The following is a 27,927-nucleotide window of genomic DNA, read 5'->3' on the forward strand; positions in this document are numbered from 1 at the left end:
GTCTCACCCGCTGCTGCCGTCAGCAGTCTATTTCTTCAGTCTGCCGGTTCTGTTCCCCGCTCTGTCTCCGGTGAATCCTCTCACCCTCCCGTGCATCTGGCCAGTTCTTGTATAAAAATAAATCAATCTTTAAAAAAAAAGATTGCTTTCATTATTTGGGGTCTTTTGTAATTCCATATGAATTTTAAGATTTTTTTTCTGTTAATGTGAAAAATGCCATTAGAATTTTGATAGACATTGTATTGAGTTCATAGATAGGTTTGGGTAGCATGGAAATTTTAATAAGATTAATTCTGATCCATGAACCTGAGACATTTCCCCACATTTTGTATCTTATTCAATTCTCCAGCTAAGTCTTAGAGTTTTTCAGTGTGCAGATCTTTCAGCTCCTTGGTTAATTTTATTACTAAGCATTTTATTATTATTATTTTATTTTTATAATGTATACTTAACATATAACATCATATTAGTTTCAGGTATACAACATAATTATTTGATATTTGTATATTATCATTTCTTATATTGTGATGGAATTATTTTCATATATTTCACTGTTAGTATAAAGAAATGCAGTTGATTTCTATATGTTGGTTTTGTATGCTGCAACTTTACTAAATTAACCTATTAGTTTTAATAGTTTTTTGTTGTGTGTGGAGTCTATAGAATTTTCTACATATAAGATAGTATCTATAAACAAAGACAATTTTAAATGTGTTGTTTCCTTTTTAGATATTTTGAATTTTCCAGTTTTTCTTCTACTATTGATTTTCAACCATTGTGGAAAAGATACTTGATATGATTTCAATCTTCTCAAATTTTCAGAGCTGTTTTGTGTCCTAACTTATGATCTATCCTGGTAAATATTCCATTTGCACTTGAGAAGAATGTGTATGCTGCCTCTGTTGGGTGGAATGTTCTGTCTATTTTCATTAGGTCCATTTGGTTTAAAATACAGTTCAAGTTCAATGTTTCTTTAATGATCTCCTGCCTGAATGACTTATCCATTGTTGAAGTGGGTCATTGAAGTCTCCTACTATTCTGTATTGTTGTCTATTTCTCCCTTCAGATCTGTTAGTATTTGCTTAATGTGTTTAGGCACTTTGATATTAAAATGCACTTACAGGGCCTCCCCGGTGGCGCAGCGGTTGAGCGCTGGGTTGCAAAGCTGACCGCAGTCTAAATAAATAAATAGATCTTTAAAAAAAAAAAGAGTTGTCATTTAAAAAAAAATGCTTTTACAATTGCTGTATGTTCTTGGTGTTCTTTGTGAATGTACTCTTTTATCATTATATAATGACCTTTGTCTTTTGTTACATATTTTGGCTTAAAGTCCTTTTTTTTTTCCTGATTTAAGTATAACTATCTCAACTCCCTTTTGGTCTCCACTTGCATGGAGTATTTTTTTCAATCCCTATACTATGAGCCTAATTGTGTTCTCAAAGCTGAAATGAGTCTCTTGTAAGCAGCATATAGTTAGGTCTTAATTTTTATTTACTTTAAGAAAATTAAGCCTTTATTTCCATGTTTCACAAATACAAGTGACCTAGTTGGTAGCTTTTTGGTGATTAATCAAAGAGACCAAATCCCACACCCTCATCCTACTCCCCCAACTCTTCCTTTGCCTCAGTCATGGCTGGGGCTGCCAGAACAGCAGTTGCTGCAGGGGAGTCAGATGGATCAGTCAAGAAAAACCTGTGGTGGGCCTCCCAGGTGGCGCAGCGGTTGAGCGCTGGGTTGCGAAGCTGCCCGCGGCTGCTCCCCGGCCACCAGAGGAGGGTCCCACATGGCGCGCAGACCTCTCCTGCTGCCCGCTGCTCCCCTCAGCAGTGTACTTTGGTCCTTCTGCCTGCTCTGCTCCCCGCTCTGACTCTGGTGAATTCTCTCACCCTCCCGCGCTTCTGACTGTACCCAGTGCATGTATAAACAAAACAAACAAACAAACAAAATAAATAAATAAAAAAACATGCCTCTATTAAAAAAAAAAAAGAAAAACCTGTGGGTCTTATTTTTTAAATCCATCTAGACACCATGGGCCTTTTGATGGAAGGATTTAATCTATTTACATTTAGAGTAATTATTGACAGACAAGAAATTAATAATGTCATCTTATTACTTTCTGGATATTTTGTAGTTCCTTTGTTTATTCCTTCCTGACTTCTTTTGTGAATTGATGAATTTCTGTAGTGATATGGTTTGATTCTCTCTTTATCTTTTGTGTATCTACTATAGGTTTTTAGTTTGTGGCTATAAGGCTGATAGAAAACATCTTATAGATATAACAACTACCATATGCCAGCAATTTAGCATAAAACAACCTAACATATTCTACCCTTTTCTCCTCTTTTATGTTGTTGTGTTACAATTTGCCTCTTTTATACTGCATATTCATTAACAACTTATTGTGCTGCAGTTACTTTTGACAGTTTTTGTCTTTGAGCCTTTATATTAAAGTGGTTAATTCTTTCAGCATTTTTCATAAGCAGATCTAGTGGGGATGAACTCCTATTGTTTGAAAAAATCTTTATTCTTCATTTCTTTTTTTTTTTTAAGATTTATTTATGCAGACAAGAACTGGGGTACAGGCCAGAGGTGTGGGATGGGAGGGTGAGAGGATTTACCAGGGACAGAGTGGGGAACAGAACAGGCAGATTGACTGAAATACACTGCTGAGGGGAGCAGTGGGCGAGACAAAGAGAGGTCCACTTCACCATGTGGGTTTCTCCCTGGCTGGCTGGGGATAGAACTTGTGCTGCAGAGGCTGTGGACTGCTTCAGAGGCTGCGGACTGCTTCATAGTACTGTGCTCAACCCCTTGTTGAATAGGGGAGACCCCTATTCTTCATTTCTGAAGGACAATTTTGCTGGATAGAATATTCTTGTTTGGCAGCTTTGTTTTTTTCTTTTCAGTACATTGAACAGATCTCATTCTCTTTTTCCCTGAAGATTTCTATTGAGAAATCCACTAAAAATTCTGCCACAAGAGCAAGCAAGAAGCATGGAACAGGTGTATTCATAGGATAGTCTTTTTGGGGTTCCATTTTAATTCTCAAGCTTCTTTTCTTAGCTGTTTTTAACATTCTCTTTTTGACACTGACTTTTGATAATTTTATTATAAGGTGTTTTGGAGAAAATTATAAATTCTAAAAATTTTCTTTTATTTTTCATTATTTTTGTGTAGAAGAACTAGGATGTAGGACAGAGGTGCAGGTGGTGAGAGGATTCACCAGAGACAGAGTAGGGAGCAGAACAGGTGGATCAACTGAAATACACTGCTAAGGGGAGCAGTGGGCAAGACAGGAGAGGTCTGCTGTGCCATATGTGGGTTAGCTCTTTGGCTGGGGACTGAACTCAGGTCTTAGTGGTGATAGCACTGAGACTTAACCCCTACACCACCAGAGAGTCCCTGGAGAAAATCCCTGAGTTTGTTTGGTGATTTGTGAATTTCATGAACTTGTATGGCCAAATTTCTCCCCATATTTGGGGAGTACTTAGCCATTATTTCTTTAAATAAGCTTTCTGCCTCCTTTCTCTCATTCTGGGACTTCTGCAGATTGTTTCTTTTGATTGTATCCCAATAGAGTCTGTAGACTTTCTTCACTCTTTTCACAAATTCTTCTCTTTGACCCATTTTAATATTAATGCTCTCTATTGCATTCTACATCTGCTTTGTCACTTAATGTGTCACTTAATGACTTTTTGGCCACTGATGAACCACATGTACAATCATGGTCCCAACAGGCTATCCCGTAAAACCTTGGTGTGTAGTAGGATAGACCATCTAGATTTCATGTAATTACACTCTATGTTCGCACAGTTATGAAATCCCCCAACAACGTATTTCTTAAGACATATTCTTGTCATTAAGCAATGCATGACAGTATTCTTCATTTTCAGAATTTGTTTTGTTCTTTTTTGTGATTTCTCTTTGTTAAACTTTTGTGTATTATTTTCCTGATTTCATTGACTATCTTCCTATGTTTCCTGGTAGCTATCGAGTGTCCTTAAAACAGCCATCTTGATTTCTTTATCAGATAAATCACAGATCTCCATGTCTTTGGTATCAGTTACTAGAAGAGTATTACAATTTTGGGTGGTACCATGTTGTGTTTTTTTTTTTTAAGATTTATTTATTTATACAACAGCTGGGGTATAGGCCAGAGGTGCAGGAGGGTGAAAGGATTCACCAGAGACAGACCAGGGAGCAGAACAGGTAGACCAACCGAAATACACTGCTGAAGGGAGGAGTGGGCGAGACAGGAGAGGTCTGCCGCGCCATGTGGGTCTCTCCCTGGCTGGCCGGGAATCTAACCCACACTGCAGAGGCTGCGGACAGCTTCACAGCGCAGCGCTTACCCTGCTCATGTTTTGTTTTTCTATCACGTCCCTTGAAGTTTTGCATTGTTATCTCCATATTTGTTGTTTTTTTTTTTCCTTTAGATTTATTTATTTATTTATATAAGCACTGGGTACAGTCAGAAGCGTGGGAGGGTGAGAGAGTTCACCAGAGTCAGAGTGGAGAGCAGAGCAGGCAGACTGACTAAATACACTGCTGAGGGGAGCAGCGGGCAGCAGGAGAGGTCTGCGCGCCATGTAGGACGCTCACCCTGTGGCCAGGGATCGAACCGGTGCTGCAGAGACTGCGGGCAGCTTCGCAACCCAGCGCTCAACTGCTGCGCCACTGGGAAGGCCCTGTTATCTCCATATTTTGAAGAAGCAGTCACCTTCTCCAGATTTTACTGACTGACTTTGGCAGAGAAACACTTTCCATCAATCCTCTACGGATTCTGAAGCTTTCCCAGACCTTCTGTGGATATGCCTGCGTTTGCATATTGCTTCTAGTTGCCGCAGAATTCTATTTTTTTTTTAAGATTTATTTATTTATTCATACAAGAACTGGGATAGAGGCCAGAGTTGCAGGGGGTGAGAGGATTTACCAGAGACAGAGTGGGGAACAGAATAGGCAGATTGACTGAAATACACTGCTGAGGGGAGCAGCGAGCGAGACAGGAGAGGTCTGCTGTGCCATGTGGGTTATCTCCCTGGCCAGGGATCAAACTCTGTGCTGCAGTGGCTGCCAACAGCTTCATAGTGCTGCAACTTAACCTCTTGCTCCACCAGGAAGGCTCCTGCAGCAGAATTCTTTATTTTTTTTAATTTTTTAAATTTTATATATTTTTTACATCATTTTTCATTTTTGCACAATGTATGCATTTTCATCTTGGTTATAGTCCCCATACAATTCCCACCACCCTTGTTTTGATCCTACTTCCTTCTCCCTGCTCCGCAGCCCCCGTGGTGTGTCTCTGGTTTATAGTTGCTTGTTGATTTTGATTTTTACTTTATTATAATTAGTCTTTTTCCTGGTCCCTTATTTAGGTTTTCTAAATTCCCCTGCAGCAGAATTCTTAAGCCTGTATACCTTCTCTCAATCTTACAACACATCAGGCCTGGGGCTGACAGCTTCCCTTTTATTTTTTCAAGGGTAGTACTGAATTCCAAAGTTGTAGCCTCTCTCTGGTAGCAGATTTAAGCTAGCTCTTGGCACATGCTCACTAGCTATCTGCCAAAGCTTGCTATAGACACCCTCAGAAATACATGTAGGAAATTGGCCACAGGATGGGGGTATGTGTTGATGAAGCATGTGGAGTACTGGCAGTGTCTGTGGACCAGTTGGGGGATCCACAGGCAAAGTGTCCCCAGCAGCTTGCATGCAGTCTCTACGGAGTTTGTTACACATCCCTGTCCCTCTGATACCTTCTAACAGTCATATCTGCCACTTTCCCAGTCTCTTCTCAGCCCACCCACCATTATGCAGCTCATGACTCAGTATTCTAGATGAGGCAAGGGAGAAATGGATTTCTTTGACAGAATCTAGCTCAGCTGGGAAAGCTGGGTGCCCACTCACATGCTCTCACTTTACCCCATAGAGAAATCAACAGCCAAAAAAGTGTTTTTTGGCAATGAGTTGTAGTAGCCAGAAGGACAAATGATGCAGGTAAAGTCAAATTGTTCCTCTTACCCTCTCCAATGTGTCCAAATTTTATTTTATTTTATTTTATTGCTCCTCTGGTGAATTAGAACTTCTCTGGAAACCAGCACTTCTCATTTGTGAGTGATTATCTAAGATGGAGCCAGTTTAAAGGCCACTGCTGGATCCACAACCAAACTGAAGTCTACTAGCCCACACATGGGTGAATGAGGCTTACCCTGGGTTCCTTGACATATAGTACTGTATCCTACATATAGTACTGTATCCTACATATAGTACTGTATCCTACAACTCCCACAAAGGTATTTTTGTCTGTGGATAGATACCAAGTTGTTGGGATGGAGTATGAGTGAGGAACATCTTAGGGCTTGTTACTGATGTCACTGTATGCACGCCTTTCAGTACCATGTTACATCTCAGGAATGCAAATGAAGGCAGAGGGCCTCTGTAGGGTAAAGAAAATATCAGGCTTTTCTGCCCTTCCGCCATCAGGATAGATGATGGATCCTTGTCCTGAATGCATGCCTGATGGCGGGCACCTGGAATAGGGTGTGGGGATAGGTAGATGGGATTCAGCTGAGCTAAGACTGTGCTTTTAAGGGCGGCGTCACAGGGATGCCAGCAGCAGCAGTAGAAGCCGAAGCAGAAGCCGAAAGAGAAGCAGCAGAAAGAACGCCAGAGAGCCCAAATAGAGTGAAGACTTGCTGGGGGCCTGGGAGGCCTGCCAGCCTCCCAGCCCCCCAGCCAGCACCCCTGCCTGCCATATGCCTGGTGAACCCCAATAAAGGACCTGCAAAACTACTGAGGACTCTGACTCCTCCTTTACCCGGTCTGCATGGGATCAGAAAACCTGCACTGTGGCCTGTCCGGCCTTTACAGCCTCTCTGGTGGCCTAGAGGTTAAGCCTCAGTGCTAACACCACTAAGGCATGAGTTTGATTCCAAGGCTCCTCAGGGGGCAGGTAGGACAATAGGTTGGGGGAAGATGTGGCCTCACACAATTCTCACCCTCTGCTTCCCTGAACACTGTTATACTTTGCAAGTAATAAGCTTCAACCTACAGATGCTATAGTTATAGTTATATACAGATGTTATAGTTTTCTTGACTCCTTTCTTTTTCAAAACCTCTATTTTATCACGTCATAATTCATAATCTGAAGTGCTCTTGAAATCCTTTGCATATTTGCAGCTCTATAGGCTCCATATTTCTCATCAGGAATTCCTTCCTCTCTCTTCAGAGTCAAGCCACCCTGTCCTTCAATGTCCCATTCAAATACCACCTTCTTTGTAAAGAGTTCTTGACATCCTTTTACCCCACACCCAACCATCCATCTATAGATCCATTCATGTCTCACCTTATCCTGAATTCAGAGAACTCTACTCGCCCTATTTGTTATTTGGTATTTGATCATGTGTAGAATTTTTGTTTTCTCTTGTGGACTGAATGTCCAGCCCTAACCACCAGAACCTGTGACTATGACATCATTTGGAAAAAGGGGCTTTGCATATGTAATTAATTAAGGCTTTTAGATCATCCTGGATTATCTGGGTGGGTCCTAAATCCAAGTGGTAAGTGTCCTTAAGAGACAGCAGATAAGAAGACTGAGTCACAACAGGCTATGTGAAAATGGAGGCAGAGATAGGAGTGATACAGTCACAAGCCACAGGACACTGAGAGTCCCCACATGCTGGAAGAGGAAGAAAAGAATCTCTCCTAGAACTTTTGGCGGGAATGCAGGCCTGCTGAGACCTTGACTTTTGATTTCAGGCTTCACAAACTGTGAGAGAATTTCTGTTTTTAATTTACCAAATGTGTGTTATTATAGAAGTTACAATAAACAGACACTTCTCATCTACACCACCAGCTCTTTAAAAACAGAGGCAGTGAGTATTACTCGTTGAATGGGGTCTTTTCTCATCTTTTAGAAAGGTAGCTGGGGCAGAGAAAAGAACACCGCAAACTGAGTCAAACGGACCAGAATGGTCCCTTCCTCACTGGAACTGTCTCTGTTCTCTGAAGCAGGGACATGTGCCAGTTCTTCCACTGACTGTGAGGGACCATGTGGAAATGGATGAGGAAATTGACAAAAGAAACTCCCTTTTACTGTGTTTGCACAGCTCTCCCATTGCCTTGTCGCCCTTTTGTGACTTGTTGCTTCACTGAAGTTTCCCCATGCTGAGAACCTGGAAAGGATGGTCATTCTGGGGTTAATGCTTAGAGAAGATGTAAGTCCTAGACAGGAAATCATAACTGGGAAAGCAGGCTTCCTGCAGCCTCTCAAGTCAGGATCTTGATGTTTCCCCAAATTGCCATATTCTTTCTTGCAGCTAGGGCTTCTGCATATATTATTTCCTCTGGCCAGAACACTTGCTTTGCTAACAGGTATGATGAGCCTCAGTTCTCAAAGGTAGGCTTCTCTGACCATCTGAACTAGACCTGAACTCCTGTCACATTGCCCTGTACATCTTGCTCAATGTCCTGACTCATTTGATATCAGACTCCATGGGCAAGAATGCTTCTTGCACTGAGCACTCTACCCCACCCTTAGGTGAAAGAAGTGGACCATTCTCCCCTCTCATCCTCTGGTAAGAGGTTACTCTCCAGTGTTGCCTCCTACACTGCCTTTAAGTCTCACTCACACTGTCAGAGGCCTATCATGGTCAGGTCTAGAAGTGATCAGTGCCCCCAAGTCTTGCATGGTGGGTGATCATTCCTCAAGATTATCCCAAGGGAGGGCGGCCTGTCTCAGGGACCAAGAGCTGGGGTTGTCATAGCTGCCCCTCCCTACCGGGAGTCTCCCTTTACTGACATCTTTGGCTATGAGGATTTAGACTTGATTTTGTTGAGGGTGCCAATCAGTGGACTTCCTTGTAACAGAATATGTCACATGAAAAAGGACTATTTCAACAGAGCATCCAGTACAAAGATTGGTAAAATGTGTACTAGATCAGGTAAAAGCTATGGGGGTATATATAGATGCCTGGTCATCTATACCTGTGTGCACATGAAAGTTGAGTTACGGGAGATGTTGAATATAAAGAAGATACTGATTTGGAATCCTGGAAAAATTAACCAGTGAATTATAGAGAGAGACACAGGTTGACTGAAAAATAGCAAGAAGACAGAGGTGCCCTTCTGGTCTGGAAGAATCCAGCAGTCCAGGTGAGTGAAGCGGGACAGCAGGAGTCTGCTGCTAGAGGCACAGAGGGTCACAGGCACTCAAGTACCCTCAAAATGGGGTCAAATTAAACTTTTCTAGAAAGGGCGCCACACGATGCTGTATCTTCTAGGACACAGGTTCTCTTCACTCCATCCATTTTGGAATCAGTCCCCCACCAATGCAGGTGGGGTCCCCAAGGTTAACATCTGATAGCACACATATAACACCAGAACGAATTGCAGAGTAGGAGGCAATAAATGCTTAAGCCAGGAAGTCTGAGGTTATAATTTATATTCACTCTTATTTCTCCATCTTGAGATAGTTCAGCCATCCTGTTTAACAAGGTGGTTGGGGCCACCCTCTCCCCTCTCCTGCTCAGCTTCACATAACTCCTCCCACCCAACTGTCTCTAGCTGGGAACCCATCCTCTCCCCAGTGCTGGCAGAGAAAGCAGTTCTAAGAGGTTCTCTGTCCCCTTGCCAGATGCAAGGAAGCCTTTCTGGTTGGGTGGAGTAGGGAGGTCAGGAGATAACTAGGCTGTGCCCTTCCCCATCAGTTAGCAGAAGGGCAGTGAGTGGGGGCTAGGCCTCTGGGAGCCCATCTACACCAGTTTCTTAGCTTTAAAGAAGCCCTTGAGATGTCGCATCTGCCAGACACCAATGGCCACAAGGATTAGGGTCTGCAGAATGGACCACCACAGAACCCGCTGGTTGGTGCTCTCGCTGGTCTGCCGGAAACGCTCTTCTTGCCACTGTGGGGGTAGGAGGGAGAATAGAAAAGGTGCCTGGCTACAGCTGAATGAACTCCCAGGGGAGGAGCTGGAAGAACTACTTCCCAGGATGTCACATATCCCCTGTCCCGACTGGGCATCCTCACCCTCTGGTACTCCTGCTCTTTCTGGATCAGCCCCACTTGCTCCACCAGCTGCTGCACACGCAGATGCAGCTGGGTCAGTTTGTCGTTGGTTTCAAATTCCGCATAATCGTTGGTGTGCTCACCCAGCTGCATGTCCAAGTGAATGGTCTGGGGACAGGTGAGCCAAAGGTGGAGGTCAGGGGAGCTCAGCTCCATGCATTGACCAGAAACACAGCTTCCTTACCCCAGTGACTGCCTGATACTGGCAGGTCAGCTCCTTACACTCATTGATACAGGGACTGGTCCTGCATTGGGTACCAGAACATCAGATCAGGACCTTGCCTGTGTGTAGTTCCATGTTCAAAAGACCGAAGGATGGGACAACATGTGCAGAGAAATAGGGGTATGTCTGAGTGTTTGACATAGGCAGTTTACTAGAAATAGGTGTTGATGGGACGTGGCCATGGAAAGCCCCGGGGACTCTTAGAGGCTGAACAGCTCTGAATTTCACATTTATGAAGTTTGGTCTTGATCCTAGGGATGGCAGGAGCCAAAGATGGATTTTAAGTTAGAGTGACTCCCTTCTGGGGGCTCCCTCTCATTCTCAGGATCTGTTTTCTGCATGTTTGCTTCATGTGAAGCCCTAGCCCTCCTCCATGGGTACCACCCACTGGGTTCTCCCACCCGAGGAAGGGAGGGTGGATGTCCCACCTGCCACACTCACCAGCTTGCCATCATAGAAAAGGGCGAAGCGGATGGACTCAAGGTGAAGACAGATCTGGTGCTCTCCAGGAGACTGGGAGGTGAAGGTGAAGCTGCCCTGAGGGCCATACTGACGGGCCAGAAGGTTCTAGAGGAAGCAGCCACAAGTGAGCACAGAGAAGCGAGCCACAAACCTGCTTCCAGGAGAGAAATAATGGGGGTATTCCAGGTCCAGAACCCCCACAAGTCAGATCAGAGGGGAGGCTGTGGGGGAAATGGCATCAGTTTGGGCTGGAAAGGCTCAGATGCCAGCATTGCTAATATATAAATATCTACAGTTTGCAAAGAACATGTCTTTTATTGAGCTGTCTACCTGTGAGGAGCCAGGCCCTGGGCTGAGAAATAGAGGCCTTGAGAGGACTTAAGAGTTATTTAAGCAGGAGACCTGAGGGGATGCAGGGAGTCAAGGCCAGCCTCACCTTGTTCTCCGGGTCCTTCACAAACACGAACAAATTGATCCACTGCGGGGAGGGCTGATACTTTTCCATAGCTGGGTCATAGAGCTCTGTCTTGTATTTTCCTAATGAAAAGGCACCCCACACTGATGACCAGAGGTCCACCCCCACCCAGGACTTCCCAGAGTCATGGGGGTCAGGAGAGGAACAGGTAGGCCCAGAGGTCTAAATGACCAAACAAATCACAGACCCATCTTCCCGACATCACATGGGTCTTTCACACCCCCAGCCCAGGATGCTCTGGCCAGAGTGCTATCCATCAATTTTCCACCCCTCCTTATCCCCACGCCCCCACCCTACTGTCCCTCTCACCCTGCTGCCCCTCCCACACACACTCGCCCCTAACTCCCCTCACCCTTTCACCCTCTCCCTCCCCTTTGCAGGGGCTGGAGGTGCTGGTCTGATACGATCCTGCAAAGCCCTGTCCCCACCCTATCTTTGCACTCAGGGTGCAGAGAGGACAACGCTTGGACTAGCCGAGCGCGCACGCACCTATGACAACGGTGCCATCAGGGATCTCCTGGATGAAGCACTTCTCCTCCAGCTCGCGGACCTCGAGGTAGACCGCGCCCCCACCGCCAGTCAGCGCCAGCAGCTGCCCCAGTAGCAGAGGCAGGATCAGCTGGGGCACCCGCGTTAGGCCCCATTCCCGCTCTGGGCCGGCCTGGGGCCCAGAGCCTCGAGCCGCGCAGGCCCCCGCCACTTTTCCCAGGCGTGTGCCGCTGGCCTCTGCGCTGGGCCTGGGGAGGCTGCGATCTCTGGCGCGGACTACAATTCCCGGGAGCCCGCGCGCGGCCCCGCCCCACGCATTCCCGCCGACCCACTCTAAGGAGGGGCCACGCGAGCGCACCGGGGACCCCACACTACCCGCTGCGCGCTCCAAAGTTCCTTCCCGGCAGCTTCTCTCTTCATTCGTGCAGAAACTCCGAGAGACTTGGGTGCTGTTGGCTCCATCCTTCTGTTGGTTAACTGAACCTGAGAGAGGGAAAAGGGCTTGCTCTCAGCGACTAGAGATGATGCTGAGAGGGACAAATCTAGGCAGAAAAACCTGGGATTGTCTAGCAGCCCGTAGGCCAGTTAAGGTTCCAGAGGAAGAACATGGGAACTTGGAAGGAGGAGGTAAGGGGGCAGGAAGTGCCAGATCCACTTGTACTGGAATCCTTCATCAGTGTCCTTGTCTCTGCTCTAGGGATCAAAAAGAAGGGGTTGTGGGTGGGCATGGAGGGTGCAAGAAGAGGCCAGCAACATAACTGGAAAAGGAAAGGGGGTAGGTGCACAACTGAAAGGGGTGGGGCCACATGACATGACCCAGGAAAAGCAAATCTCAAGAATTTCAAAGTTCATGGTGCCCTGGGATAAGCAGCATAGACTCAAACGCGCAAATATATTGAACTATGGCCCTACTTGGAGGATGCAATGAAATTCTCCACCTCCTGGTGCCTGGTGTTGATGAGCATTGATTTCTTCAACAGCATTTAATGATGATGGTGATAATAAATGATTTTATTTGTCTGTGTCAGGCACTGTTCTATTCACTAAAGTGCATTAACTGTGCTAATCTTTTAAAATTCTCTGAGATGTTAATTTCATTCCAATTTAACAACTAGGGGGAAAGCAGCAAAGAGAATTTGAGTAGTAACTTGCCCAAGGTCGCCCAAGATGACAAATGTCAGGTATTTTTTCAACAAACTGGGTTAGGTATTATGATCCACGTTGACACAAAAATGAATAGGATCTGTCTCCTAAATTCTAAGGAGCCCATGGAAAAGCAAAGGGACATTTTAGGTTAATAATATATCTTTTGGCTCCCAGGAATTATCCCCTCACGTTAGTTTTGTGACTCAAAAACCGAATGCTTTAGAAGGGTTAATTAAGACAATGTCTGAAAAGTGTCCATTAGATTTGAGAGGTGGTTGGTTCACCAGGGTATTCCTGAAGCTAGGAGGCAGCGCGAGGTGCTGTCCATGGTTCTGAACAGTCATTGCCAGTACCACAATCTATAGCAAAGGACTGGCTTTTGTTTTCTGTTTTTAATAAATTTTCCAATCCCTCACTAACTTAATACTTTTGTAAAATGCATGAAAATAAATTTATCATGATCCTTTGTGTCACACCAGTGTTAAATTTCTGTAAAACTTCCTAAATTCTTACTCTCAATTTCAATTTCACTGCGGACCTCAAACAATCATGGACCGGCACTGGCTTTGCAGACCATACAGAGCAGCATTGTTCTATTGCAGTGGTCCAGTTAGACTGCCCACAGAAAACCCCTAAAAGGACAAAAGTGGACAAAAGTGGAAATTTCTTAGGGTCTAGAATGACATACGTGTAAGAAATAGCATACTAGTGACTCATTGCAAGATTCCAAGGCCCAGGACCCAAACATTAGGAAGGATGATATGGCTCTCCAAGTAGCAAAAATATCGTGATGATGGAAAAACCTGTTTCTGACCGATGACAGGGCTGCGAATATAAGAGCAGTGAGTTCAGCATTCTGGGATTCTCCCACTTGGCAGTGATCTCATTCCACACTGGCTACCATGACCACTGAACTGGAGGCCATATGTGCAATTCTAAGGAGACACTAGGGGGTTACATTGACTTGTCCCATCTATGATTTCCTCAGAATCTTGCAGGTCTCCACTACATTCTGTGCCCTTTTTGTGATTTTTTTTTTGCTATTTATTTTTATTTACTTATGCATACAAGAACTAGGGTGTAGGCCAGAGGTGCGAGGGGTGAGGGAGAGGATTTGCCAGAGATATAGTGGGGAGCAGAACAGGCAGATCAACTGAAACATACTGCTGAGGGGAGCAGCGGGTGAGGCAGGAGATGTCTGCTGTGCCATGTGGGTTAGCTCTCTGGCTGTGGTGGTGATAGCACTGAGCCTAACCCCTGTGCCACCAGAGTGGTCCCTGTGCCCTTTTTTGGAAGATGCTTTGAGCTCTCATCTCTGCTCCCTTCTCCACCTGCCTAATTGCCATTCATGCTTAAGACTCGAGCACAGGGGCACTCTCTAAGGCATTTACTCCCCAGGGCTCCTAGGGAAGGGGGCTGTAAATCCCTCCATCATAGTGTGAACTGCATTGGATTATAACCCCCCATTATAAACAAGTCCCTCAGAAACTGACAGGTGTAAGAGATAAAGACATGGGCTTCTGCTACAAATTAATCTCCCTGCTCCCCATAGTCTAGCAAAAACTAGGAAAAGTGTGCAGTGAATGTTTGGTTAGAGAAATGCAATAAAGAGGATGGGGGCCTCCCTGGTGGTGCAAGGGGTTAAGCACCGCGCTATGAAGCAGTCCACAGCCTCTGCAGCACGAGTTTGATTCCCAGTCGGCCAGGGAGCAACCCACATGGCGCAGCAGACCTCGCCTATCTCACCCGCTGCTCCTCTCAGCAGTGTATTTCAGTCAGTCTGCCTGTTCTGCTCCCCACTCTGCCCCTGGTGAATCCTCTCACCCCCCACACCTCTGGCCTATACCCCAGTTCTTGTATGCATAAATAAATAAATCTTTTTTAAAAAAGTAGTAGTGCTATTTAAAAAAAAGAGGATGGAAAGAGGAAAAGAGAGGATATAGAAGGGGAGAGTAGAAGGAAAAGGAAATAAAAAAGAAGTGAGAGAGGGAGAAAGAAGGAGGAAGAAATCAAGGAAGAAGGAAGGAGAGGAGAAGAAGGTAGAAGAGTAATAGCTATAATTGTAGGAAAAGCCAAGATTTCTACATTCTTCTGCCTGGCTTTTCTTGTTATTCCCAGTAGGCATCTCAAGTTAGAGATTGTGGGAAAGGGTGCACCAGGAATAACATGCTTTGCACACGCCACTGTCCATGGCCCCACCATGCCACTGTCCCTTCCACTGGACCATTGGTCTCTGTGATATTCTTCACTGGTGTACAGAAAAATGCCTTCTGTTTCTCTGGACTATCTCTCCAAAGGGATTTCCTATGAAAGTTTTTTTTCCCTTGTGCTCTCTGTACCAGAACACCTTGGCATTGGAGGATATTTTGTATTGAATCCAGGGCCATCAAGAACAGTGTCGTGCTGGAGCCAACCTGGAATTAATCATTGTTCCCGTTCTCTCTGGGCTCATACTGGCCCCTCTGGCAGAATCCTTCCACTCTGGTGAGCTTTTTCAACTATTCCCCCATCTCTCTCTCCAGTCCATTCCTCTTCAGGGTTTTGGAGAGTTCATTCCACTGGTCTGTGTGACTGAACCCACATTGAAGGTATGGCTATCCCTTTCCTCCTCCCAGGCTGTGGAGGTTCCCATAAGTAGGGCAACTCAAGGGGAGTGGCTGGACTGTTCATGTTCCCTGGGAGTCAGGAAGCTATTGATCCAGAACTGGGTCTCTTCTTGGGGCAGCATGACCAAATGCCATACTCCAGCCCACCTAAATATTAGCTCTTCTCCAGCCAAAATGACATTACACTTTCTCACAGTTCCTCAAACGTCCCCAGTATCTTGCATAAATCTCCTCTAGGTGTGTAAAGAAATGAATAGACTTGGCTGAGGCACCAGAACATCTCCCTGGGCTCAGCTCCCATCCAGGGCAAATCCTCTCCCCTCATTTGATAAACCTGGACATGGGGAGCAGATTTCTCAGCCCATCTTCTGTTAATCACTACCCTTTCTGTCTCTCTTCAGTCTTCTGCATTTGGGAGTTCTCATTCTTCAGGTTCAAAGAGCATTCATTGTCCATAAGGAGATAAAACTGGAAGAAAGGGAAGGGAGGGGACATGGTAGAGAGACCAAGGTAATGGAGAAAAGAGGAGGAAGAGGTAAAAGCAGAGTAACAGGTGTTCTATAGTTTCTTCCCTTTCTCTTATATTTTCCATTTTTCCTCCCTGTATCTCCCATACTTCCTTCCTCTTCTTTAGTTTTAATATGTAGGTTTTATTATTATTGAGTCATGATAAGATCCGGGAATGAGCAGAAAGTTGCCATTAATAAGATAGTTTGTTATAGGTTCCAAGAGGTGTTAGTACACCTTGCCATGCAGGGCCATATGGGAAAGCACCAGGGTTGGCCCTGAGGCAGAGCAGTGAGGGGAGAGCATGAGTAAAGGCCTTTACTGTATTGTGTTTTTCATGGGAAGAAATAGGCAAGGCAAGACTGCTCAGAATTGGCTAGTTTGAATAATTTCATCAGACTCTTGGGTGTAGGGGCTGCTTTGAATTGTCTGTCACTTGGTCCTGAGTTGATTAAGGTGGGAAAAACTGGCATGGCACGTGAGAGTTCAATAAGAGAGGTGGCTGTGGGTGTGTGCTTTGGATTGATTGGTTTGCAAAGGAATGTTGCAATCTTATGGGAGTCCTTTTCTGTTCTCTAGGAATCAGCCCAGGAGGGGCAGGCTCATGGTCAGCTGAGACCCCAGATGCTGGAGTATCAAGAATATAGAAAATAAAAAAGGAATTATTAATATAACTCCCAACCCTTGTCTGCATGGTGTTTCCAAGTGACCATGGCAGCACTTTCTTCCCACATCTAAAGGGCTTTAAAAGTCAGGTGAAGGAGATAGGACGGGGGAGGGAGGAGCAAAGTAGGTCACAGGTCTGCCCCCTCTTGGACGGGGGTGGAGAGCAAAATGAGATAATTGGGCTCCCCCTGTTGAAGCTGCCAGGATACTACTGTGTCTAGCCTGATAAAACACAAGCCATGTTTCAGGCTTCGAAGAACATGGTGTCTTGCTTGCCTCCTAGCCTCATCCCTGGAACATGGTTTCAGGATTCGAGACTGGCTCTGCCATTAGTTGACTAAGTGACCTTGGACTTGTAACTTCCCTTCTCTGGTCCTTAGGTTTTCTCACCCCCAGAGCCGCTCCAGGCAAGGTTCAACTCCCTAGGCTTCTAGTTCCTGTTGCAGAGCTCTGTCTCCCAGGGAGCTCTGTCAAGCACCCAGCCTGCAGGTCCCTATTGTGTGTATGCTTGTCAGATGAATGGGTCCATTCACCAGAGAAGAGGAAGAAGGGCACCTCAGGGCTGCTCCCTGAGTTTGGGGGAAGGCAGTGCTGATGTTTGTCTCCTGAGGTTGGGTGTTTTCCTGGTAAGCTTCCCCTTTAAGAACAGGGGGGTGGAATCAAAGTAAAGTAAGTTCTCCAATTTATCATCAACACTGATTAACACTTGATTTCCAATTTTCCTGTTCCCCTGAAAACACAGACACACACACACACACACAATTTTCCTACTGCTACCTTCTTTAATTTTCCTCTATTATTTAACCCCACATGAGCCTTCTTTTCCTGTTACTGCTCAGATTTTCATTTCTTGGTGTTCTCTGAGCTGTGGTCCTGGACTTTGGATAATAGTCTTTTCTCAGCTATGTAGTTTGCAAAGATTTTCTTGTGATTTGTGACTTCATTTCTCATTCTCCTGAAGATAGCCTTTCAACAAGCAATACTAGAGCAATTTGCCATCCTTAGACACACACACACACACACACACACACACACACACACACACACTCCTTGACCCCAGATCACATCTTATACAAAAACTAACTCAAAATACATAATATACTTAAATGTAAAGTGTAAAACTATAAAACTTTTAGAAAAAAACAGGAGACAATCTTAGGGATCTAGCATTAGGTGAAGAATTCTTAGATTCAACGCCAAAAGTGTTACAGGAACCCAGATGCCTCAGCGGTGGGAGCCGGCAGTAGCAGTGATGTTCTTTTGCCCTGCTGATCCACCACAAGTCAGTTGTGGCAGTTGCTCCTCAGAGATCAGAAACTGCCATTTTGTCAGTTGTGGCAGTTGCTCCTCAGAGACCTTTTATGTAACAGTGTACTTCCTGGATTGTGGAATGGATCAGTCAAGTGTGAGCTATGAGTTGACTGCTGCTAAATGGTCCAGTCAGCTACAGGATTGAAAAATGGTCCAATCAGACTTGTGGGTGGGGCACCCTGAAAGATGATATAAGCCAGGGTCTGAGGGAGCTGAAAGGGAGATGACACCAATCCCTGAAGGGAAGAGATGATGCCAGCCCCCCAAAAGGAAAGATGACTCCAGAGCCCAAACAGGAGAGATGACTCCAGCCTCCAAAGAAAGAAAGGGAAGACTCCATTGCTGACCTCCAAAGAAAGAAGAAAAGAAGCATCCAGCAGCCCACCTCCAAGGAGGGAAGAGAAACCGAAGGACTCTGCCACACACTGGGCCTCGGTCCTGTCTCTGACATTGCCTGAAAGGAGCACCAAAGGCCCTGGGTGTGGTGTCTCAAAGAGCTGTTTGTTGTTGGTGTGGCCCAACAACTCACAAAGAACTGTTAACAATGGGTGTCTCTGACATCACTTCTGAGGGCCCAGTAGTGACCAGTGCTGTCCAGCACTCCTGGTGACTGGTGGTGACCATCACTGACACTATCTGGGTAGATAGTCACCACTTGTGGATACAGTGAGCTCTTTGTTTCCCCTGTTTATAAAATAAACCCCATGGTTGTTGTTCCTGGAGCCTAAGGACTCTTGCAATTTTGTGCGCAGGTGAGAACCACAGACAGCGACCTGTCCTCTTATTGGGCACTGTCCTTTGCTAGGCTCTAGCCATAGCCCCTATTGTGTAGGTGTTGTATTGCTATAGCCCGTGGTTTTGATTTTTGGCCTTTGGGGGATTTTTGGTGACTCTCCTGTCTCAGAGCCCAGGCAGGTGGGTGGCGGTTCCATCCATCTGGGCTCCTGCCTTGTTACCCTGTTAGCCCCTGTTTCAAAAACACAATCCATAAAAGGAAAAATTGATAACTTGGACTTCATTAAAATGTAAAAATTTTGTTGTGCAGAAGACTATGTTAAGAGAATTACAAAATATAAGCTACAGCCTGGGAGACAGCATATAATGGACCATTAAAAAAAAATCCTTTCCACCAATCTTTGTCTTCTAAGTTTTAGGGTTTAATCCATTTACATTTAAAGTGATTATTAATAAAAAGGTATGTCTTCTGTCATTTTGCTACTTGTTCTCTATTTGCCTTGAAGCTTTTTTGTTCCTCATTTCCTGTATTATTGTCTTTTGTGTTTAATTTTTTGTACTGAAATAAGTTCCTTTTTCATTTTCTTTTGTATATACTCTTTAGCTGTTTTCTTTGTAGTTGCCATGGAGATTACATTTAACATCCTAAAGTTATAACACTTTAATTTTAACTTATATGAGTTTGTCTTCAATAACATACAAAAGCTCTGCTCCTTTAACAGCTCTGTTCTATTTCTGTTGTTGATATCTCGAAATTATATATTTATACATTGTATGTAGTGGTTACTTTTCACTATAAAAGAAACTAACTTAATGTATGCAGTACATGAATACATTTCCAGAGAATTATGCTGAGTAAAAAAACCTAATTTCAATAGATCACACACTATATCACTCCATCTGTTTAACATTCTTAAAATGACATTTATAGAAAGAGAGAAGTCAGATCAGTTGTCTGGGGTTAAAGAGGGGGTGAGACAGTAGGAAAGTGGGGGTGGCTATAATGGAATAACAGGAGGGTTATTGTGGTTTCTATCTCGACTCTATCAGTGTAGATATCCTGGTTGTGATTGCCTGATTACCTAGTTAAGATTGGGGGAATCTGGGTAATGCAGAATCTGTCTGCATTATCTCTTATAACTATAAGAAACTATAGTTTCTTGCACTATAGTGCATGTGAAACTATAATTATCTCAATATAAAAGGTTTAATTTTGAAAACACCTGAAACTAATATAATAAAATGTTTTTATTCTGTAATTTGTTAATTCTGAATGGGGATGACATTAGCTGTAATGTACATAATTACAACAGCACTAAGAAAAGCACAACCTGTAATTCACAGAAGAAAACTAATGACAAAAAAGTTCATTATCCAGGAAATAAAAATAGATTTTTCATCAGTAGATGAAAAATTGTTAAGATTATAAAGGTTGAAAATGGCTGAGCAGGATGTTGGAAAGTAAGCACTTCAACACAGGATTGGTGGACTTGAAAATTGTTACATAGTTTTTGGGAGGGCAATTTTGTGATCTCTGATCAACAAAAGCTATGTCCTACAGTAATGCTTTTTAGAAAATGAACATGTATTTTTATTGCAGCATTTTTTGTAAGAGCCAATAATTAGGAGGGACCACTTTCATCAGAACAGTTAAAAATAATAAGGTGCATTAATATAATGAAATGTTACTGTTATGAAAAATTAGAGATGTTCTGATGAGGGCTAACCTGAACACATTCCCACTGAACTTCCCTCCCTATGGCCAAATGAAAACAGTAAGAGGGCGATATAGAAAGAAAACCTCCAAATTCCATGAAAACTTAAGGCAACAATCACACACTAACTTCGAAGAAGGGCTGCCAAAATGAACAGAAACTGGAATAAAATCCAGGGAAGATGCACCCAGACCTCCGCTGATCTCACACTGCACAGCTCTCCAAAACAGGGCGGCCCCAAGACCCCCACTAATACCACTTTACCTGCAGGTCACTGGGGCACCGAACCCTGGTCCAGAGCGAGCCATCACTGTGTGGCTAGTATCCCAACAGCAAAGGATGAGTGTGGAGAGTGCCCGGGAACCTAGAGACCAGATTAGGGGCGATTGGGGGGCGGGGAAGAGAAGTGATAAAAGAGAACTTTGGCTTTTCATTTTGTATTTCAATCTTTTCGACACTAAATTCGTACATCTTTGTGTCATATTTTCAAAAACACAAGCGAAACTTGAGTGGCGGATGCTTACGCCGAGGAAAGACCCGAGTTCATAGGTTCGAATTCTGTCTGTGCTCGTAAAGCCCTCCGCGACCACAAAGTCTTTCATGATCAGCAAAAAAAGGTGATAATCGTCACCAGTAGGCGGACTACAACGAGGATCAACATAAACACTTTTTCAATTCTGGGGCCCCAATTCCTGACTAGTTCAGATCCGCACCCCAATCACGTCGTGCCGCGCCACGGCTGCGAGGCATCTCGGGACTTGTAGTCCCTGCGACCGGACTCGCTGTCCCCGCAGGCCCCGCGGCGGCGGCTCTGCTACGTGGCGCAGCCCGCTGCGCCTGCGCGGGCAGGTGGGGAAGATGGCTGCGGTGCAGGGTGTGCCGGCTGTCCGGCCCGGGCCTGGAGCTGGGCTGGCCGGTGTGTTTCGGGCTCTCCTTCTCCTGCTGTGGTTTGCGGCTCGCGGAAGCGCGCTCTATTTCCACATCGGAGAGACGGAGAAGAAGTGCTTTATTGAGGAGATTCCAGACGAGACCATGGTTATAGGTGCGGGGGGGAGGGGGAGAGTTTGGATGTGGGGGCGCGGGATGCGGTAAGTTGGCAGTTCACAGCCTGGAGCAGGCGGCCGCGCGATCCTGGCGGCCTGGACCCAGCCCCACCTCGCGCTCTCCTGATCTGGGCTTACTCCACTTTCCTCCAGGAAACTACCGGACGCAGCTATATGATAAGCAGCGGGAGGAATACCAGCCGGCGACTCCCGGGCTTGGCATGTTCGTGGAGGTGAAGGACCCAGAGGACAAGGTGAGTTTGCCCCTTAGCCCGGAGCCCTTGCTCTCCACTTCGGCGCAGGCATTGGTACTTCCCCTTCTAGTTTCCGCTGCTGTTAAACTGGTCAGAAGAGTTGGTGTTGGGAAGAGATACCTGGTTTTCACTCCGGGCCAAACTTGGGGGTTGCTGCAGTTATAGCAGCTCCACTCAATTTCCTGTTGACGGCTGCGTGACTTCCCGCCAAGTCAGTTCACTTTCCCGAGCTGTTTTCACGGTCTGTGAAAGGAAATTCACCAGTTTTTCTAGGTATGATGGGCGGACTTAATTGTAGTGCTGGAAATCAAAGTGTTTTGTCACCTTTAAAGCTGTGACATCCAGGCTTTAGGATTTCAAAAAACAAGTTACTTTCCAAAAAGAAGGAGCTGCACCACACCTAATTGTATCTTTGACAAATACTAAAACACAAAATCTTTAAGCTGTTACCTTTCATTAAACTCTCTCTCTCCCTCTCTTCCCCCCTCTCTCCCTCTCTCCATCTCCCTCATTCCCTCTCTAACTCTCCCCTCCTCCCTCCCTTTCCCTCCTGCTCTCTCCTCTCTCACGGAAAGCCCTTCCCCAGAGCAGTCATATACCAGCCCAATGTCAGACTTCACCCTTGCCCCAAATAGTTCTCAGACATGCTTTTGGCAAATCTACTGAGCAGATTTGGATGGTTTTGTGTAGTGGGGTGCCTGAGGCCCTTAAAGACACTTAGAGCCTTAAGTACAGTTTTTTTCCAGCTCCATCCATATACTCAATGAAGCCCTTTCTCTCCAGGTCATCCTGGCCCGGCAGTATGGCTCTGAAGGTAGATTCACTTTTACCTCCCATACCCCTGGTGAACACCAGATCTGTCTTCACTCCAATTCTACCAAGTTCTCCCTCTTTGCTGGAGGCATGCTGGTAAGTGGACCCAAGTGGGACTCAACTTTCATCCTGTATACTCTGGTCAGGACTAGAGCATGACATACCTTGGGTGTGAGATGAGTGTATCGGATTTTGTGCTCCTAAATATGACTGGATTTTTAGTAACTATCCAGGACATGGTTGCTGAGTTCTTTGTACGTGACTTGGTCGGAGCATCAGCCAAAGCTTATTCTCACCTGCGCGACTTAGAGCCCCAAAGGGCTGGGTACTGATGAGACCTCAGTGAGTGTTGGCTAACTGCACAAATGAAGGAGGTGGGGAGAGTGTGAGGCTTTCTTGCTCCGTGGCAGGAAGATGGTGTAGGACTACCTCAATCTCTGTATCTTGTCTGCCCCCAGAGGGTTCACCTGGATATCCAGGTGGGTGAACATGCCAACGACTATGCAGAAATTGCTGCCAAGGACAAGCTGAGTGAGTTGCAGCTACGAGTGCGGCAGCTGGTGGAGCAAGTGGAGCAGATCCAGAAAGAGCAGAACTACCAACGGGTAAGTAGATGGGCTGGGAACAGTGGGCTTCTTCCCAGAAACCTTTCCTGTTCCCACCCTTCCCCAACTCAGCCAGGACATCATGTCAGATTAATGATGAAACCCAAGGGACTTACCAAGGGCTGCATAGCAAGCCTAAAAGGTGGCATGGGTATTACTAATTCTACTTTGTAGTTAGGGGACAGATTCTTAAGAGGTTGTCATTGCTCTAAATCACAGTCACATACAAAGTAATGGTAGGAATTAATACCAACATCTTGGGTACTAGTTCCATGTCTCCAGGTGCCCCCGGGACCAGAGGTTTCAAACTCACCTGTGTCTAGGACCCATGCCGGTACTATGAATGGATGTTACTTTAAGGACTAGTAGAACAATGACCTATCTAAACCAGAACAGCTACTGTTAATTGTCAGCTCAGTTTAGTCTTAAAGAAATGCTAACTCTGGGTTTTAAGAGGAACCTGAGGTACAGGGTTTTTTTTTGTGAAAAATGTCTTTGTTTTAAATGTTGGCAAAATACTGAGAGCCAAACAAAACACCTGTGGGCTGAATCCCATCCTTGGGCTACCAGTTTGTAACCTGTGCCCACAATCTTCAAGTAGCAGTTGGGTGAGCTGGGAAGAGGGCCAAGTGAGACCACTCCTGGACAGCCCTGTCTAATGGAGTGCCAGAAACACAACTTCATCTTTCTCCTGGCACCAGGGTAGGACCAGATGAGGACTGTACCTGACAGATGAGCAAACTTAGGAGAAATGAGTAGGTTGCCTGGGGTCACCTGAATGGTGAGAGTGAACACAGGTCCCAGCAGGGCGGCTCAGCTCTTTGCGGGCACTTGGCTGGAGCCTGGCAAAGCTCGTTAGCTCTGGGGCATCCTCTAGGGAGAGAACCCAGCAGTTCTAGTAGCCCCATGTGGGACCCAGCCAACTGAGGCCCCTTTTCCATTTCTGTTCCCACAGTGGCGAGAGGAGCGCTTCCGGCAGACCAGCGAGAGCACCAACCAGCGTGTGCTGTGGTGGTCCATTCTGCAGACCCTCATCCTTGTAGCCATTGGCGTCTGGCAGATGCGACACCTCAAGAGCTTCTTTGAAGCCAAGAAGCTGGTGTAGCCATTTCAGGCCTCACCGGCCATCCTTCCTCCCAGGCTGGGGGAGAAAGGGCCTTTGGAACTGACTTCTCTCTGACAGGAGGACAGGAGTTACCAGCCTTGTATGTTCTGGAGGGGAGAGGGGCCATGGGCTCCCCAGGCACAAGCCGAGGCTTGTGCACTGGCTGGCTAATCCTGAGCAGGTAGTGGGACAAATGCCTACCCCTGCCCTGGGCCCTTTGCAGTAATCACCCAGGGGCTGGTGAAGCAACTGGGAACACCATTGGCACCTCAGAATCACAGTGTTACTGATCAGGGAAGTGAGGTGGTAGTCTGGGGTGGCTGGGGGGAGGGGAGTGGGTGGGCATGCCAGTCTTCCTTTTGTCTTCCTTTGCTAACTTGAGATTTTGAGCAGGTTTGGGTGTGACTGATTCCCTGCCTCCCTGGGAACCTCAGTGTTCCCTCCTTGGTCCTAGAACTCAGCCTGCTGATCATGGTGTGTGTGTCAATTGAGGATGGGGTAGAGCGGGTTATGGTGTGGGAAAGTGCCCTGAGGTTGACCCCGGCATCTTCATATGGTTGTCCTTTCTGGAGCTTGAGGAACCAGGGTCAAGCCAAGCAGAGGCCTTGGTGCTGGTTGGTACTGGGTCTACAGAGTCTTAGTTACTGATTTCATTTTCAATAAGTCTAGGTTTGTTACATTGGTTTCCCAATAAAAGAAATTGACTTCTTGTCCAGTGTGGAGTTACTCTGCTGTGTGTAGGCATGATTCTGCAAGGTGCTTCACGAGTTGTCAGTTCTAATGGGCAAAGCATTTCACAGTCCAAGATGAGTACCCACTTGTGAACTTCGTACTTTCCTGTAGCAGGGCTAGTGGGTTTGTCCACAAACAACAAGTAAATCGTGGGGTTGGGGCTTGAGCACACGCCATTTGGTCTCGTGCCAGCTCCCATTTGAAATGCTCTCCCTGCCTTTCCAGAGTAGGTGGACAGAACTGTAGGTGCTACAAGGAAGGGAAGGTAGTGTGCATTGAAAAGAGAAGTGCTGCAGGTGTGGGAAGCACAGAAGTCCCCGGGCTGGCAGGGTAAGGTTACCTGGCTGAACTAACGGTATGGGATTGCTGTTGGGGGAACAGAGGCAAACTGCTGGTAGGGAGATAGGGGGCATGGTTTCAGTGGGACTTGATGGAAAGTTGTAAGAAAGCTGGAAAGGAAGGTTGGTTAGAAGCAGAAGGGCCTTGGGCCTCCCTGGTGGCGTTGGGGTTAAAGTCTCAGCCCTATGAAGCTATCACCAGCCACTGCAGCATGAGTTTGATCCCTGGCCAGGGAGCTAACCCACATGGCACAGCAGACCTCTCCTGTCTTGCCCGCTGCTCCCCTCAGCAGTGATATTTCAGCAGATCTACCTGTTCTGCTCCTCACTCTTGTCTCTGATGAATCCTTTCACCCCCACCCCCAACCCTGCGCAGCTCTGGTCTAGACCCTAGTTCTTGTATGCATAAATAAATAACATAAATCTTACAAAAAAAAAAAAATGTAGAAGGGCCTTGAGCCCTAGATGAGAGATTTGGACATTACCTGCTATTCAGAGTTTTGAATAGGAGACTCCCTTGAAGCTAAATATGAAGGAGGTTAATCTAGCAGTGAGGACAGGGTGGGAAAGGGTGGTGGGAAGACAAATTTGGGTCTTAATCTGAGCTCACATTGCCACCTACACCCACACATTTAGAAAAAACAAATTTCCATACCTTTAGAATTTCAGAAAAATTGTGAGGATAGTTTTCATTATTAAGGTTGCACATTTGTATGATTCATTTGTTAATGTGCTGATAGCAATACATTATTTTAAATAAATTCCATACATCATGCTGATTTTTTAGTTGTTACTAATGTACTTTTTCTGTTCCAGGATTCCACCTAGGATACCACATTACACTTAGTTGTCTCCTTGAGCTTTTGACTGTGACAATTCCTCATACTTTCCCTGTTTGTTGTTTTTAATTACTTCGACAATTTTCAGGACTACTGGTCAGGTATTTTGTAGAATTTCCCTCAGTTGGGATTTGTCTGCTGTTTTTCTCATTATTAGACAGGGTTTCTGGGTTTTTAAAAGGAAGACCACAAAAGTAAAGTGCCATTCTTATCCCATAACAACGTGACTATGGGTGTCACTGTTTAAAATTAATTTTGGGGAGCCTCCTTGGTGGCGCAAGGGTTGAGACGCAACCTATGAAGTTGTCTGCAGCCACTGCAGCATAAGTTCGATTCCCGGCCAGTCAAGGAGCAACCCACATGGTGCAGCAGACCTCTCCTGGCTTGCCCACTGCTTCCCTCAGCAGTGTGCTTTGGTCAATCTGCCTGTTCTGCTCCCCACTCTGTCTCTGGTGAATCCTCTCACCCCCCTGCGCCTCTGGCCTGTACCCCAGCTCTTGTATGCATAAATAAATAAATCTTAAAAAAATAAAATTAATTCGGATTAATTAAAGTTAATTTGGATTTTTATGAGAAATCTGGTTTGTTGAGGTAAATCAGATATGATATTATTGGGCCTGCTGACATGACAAAAATTAGCTGAACCAAATGGTAGTGTGTACCCTTGGGCTTGTGCACTCCAGGTCACAGTGCTACCTCCCTCTTCCATCATTGACCTTATCCAGCTGGTATTTGGGGTGTCAGCCTAAACTTGTCATCAGTCGCTTCAGCAGAACTTGTCAAGATTCTGATATAGGGTGCAGTGCTCTGGGAAAGTTCCTGCTGAACTTTCCCATTTGTAATCTTCCAGGAAGCAGAGTGGCTGAGACTACAGATTGTGCAAACAAGCTGCCTAAATTTACATCCTGAATTGCCCCTGTGTGCCTCACTCCTTCATCTTTAAAGTGGACGTGATAAATACAAAACTCTTAAGGAATGGATGAAAAAAGAATGTAAAACAATGACAGAGTACGAAATCAATAAATGTTAGTTATTTCTCAGGGAACTTAAAATTTGCCTGGGAGAGCAGAGAACATCAAGTGTAATTGCTATTCTCCTTTTCCCAGATGGGAGGTTGGGCCAGCGGGGACGGGGCAGGGTTAAGATGCCACAAGCGACAAGGCAGATAACTCAGTCTTACTCCCCTCTTCAGTTCTCAATTCTATCAAATTCCCCCTTCCCTGGATGATAGCTATCATTTAGGTAGCGTAGACTATGTGCCTGACACTGTATCAAATATGTTTGCATTTTCTCCTTTAATTCTACAGCACGTAGGTCAGGAACCATTTATACTCTCACGTTGAAGTGTTGAACAGGCAGTGTCAGGTTTCAAATCCAGTCAGTCTGTGTTTAATGCCCTCCTGCCTCCTAACTACTACTTGGAAGATGGGCTGCACCCAAGACGGAGCCCTGAACTTGATCCTGCCCCCAGCCTCACCAAGCTTGTTGAGGAAGAGTGCACTACCGGGGTCTAGGGCAGGGATGCCCAGAAATTCCCCGCCTTCTTCAGGAAGAGGAGGAAGAGGCAAATGATTCGACAGCACTGGTTTGGGTGTGTGGAGTCTAAATCCAGCCTCATTCCAGTGCCTCGAGCCGCCTCTAGGGCCTCAGATTCTCGGCCTGTCCAGCGAGTCCGCGGCGAGCAGTTGCCGGTCAGCGGGTTGGGGAGCTCGGGGACTCTCGCCTCCTCCGCTCGCGGAACCTTTACCGCCGCGGCGCAGGAAGCAGACGGCGTGACCGGAGCAACGGACTCGGGGACCG

The 27,927-nt window shown here is 45.7% G+C and overlaps 2 protein-coding genes across 4 annotated transcripts; one reads left to right on the plus strand and one right to left on the minus strand.

Annotated features, from left to right (window-relative positions):
* Nucleotides 1-9,421: 9,421 nt before the first annotated feature.
* Nucleotides 9,422-21,141, minus strand: LOC119236229 (transmembrane emp24 domain-containing protein 9-like). 3 transcript variants are annotated; one of them, XM_037499962.2, is made up of 7 exons: nucleotides 21,112-21,141; nucleotides 12,088-12,195; nucleotides 11,713-11,815; nucleotides 11,185-11,285; nucleotides 10,728-10,853; nucleotides 10,025-10,171; nucleotides 9,422-9,899 (listed from the first exon to the last, which is right to left on the minus strand). In XM_037499962.2, the coding sequence occupies exons 2-7, from the start codon at nucleotides 12,172-12,174 to the stop codon at nucleotides 9,750-9,752; spliced, it is 714 nt and encodes a 237-aa protein (XP_037355859.1). In that variant the 5' UTR covers nucleotides 12,175-12,195; nucleotides 21,112-21,141; the 3' UTR covers nucleotides 9,422-9,749. The 3 variants fall into 3 exon arrangements, with proteins under 3 accessions (XP_037355859.1, XP_037355858.1, XP_054547232.1); XM_037499961.2 differs by lacking the exon at nucleotides 21,112-21,141 and adding an exon at nucleotides 20,663-20,762; XM_054691257.1 differs by lacking the exon at nucleotides 21,112-21,141 and adding an exon at nucleotides 18,296-18,407.
* A 94-nt stretch (nucleotides 21,142-21,235) lies between these two features.
* On the plus strand, nucleotides 21,236-26,659 carry LOC119236230 (transmembrane emp24 domain-containing protein 9). The gene is made up of 5 exons (XM_037499963.2): nucleotides 21,236-21,440; nucleotides 21,595-21,695; nucleotides 22,479-22,604; nucleotides 22,967-23,113; nucleotides 24,069-26,659. The coding sequence occupies exons 1-5, from the start codon at nucleotides 21,257-21,259 to the stop codon at nucleotides 24,216-24,218; spliced, it is 708 nt and encodes a 235-aa protein (XP_037355860.1). The 5' UTR covers nucleotides 21,236-21,256; the 3' UTR covers nucleotides 24,219-26,659.
* Nucleotides 26,660-27,927: the final 1,268 nt, after the last annotated feature.

The sequence above is a fragment of the Talpa occidentalis genome, unplaced genomic scaffold, assembly GCF_014898055.3.
Source record: "Talpa occidentalis isolate TD23 unplaced genomic scaffold, MPIMG_talOcc4v2.1 talOcc4.9, whole genome shotgun sequence".
In the NCBI taxonomy this organism is placed as follows: domain Eukaryota; kingdom Metazoa; phylum Chordata; class Mammalia; order Eulipotyphla; family Talpidae; genus Talpa; species Talpa occidentalis.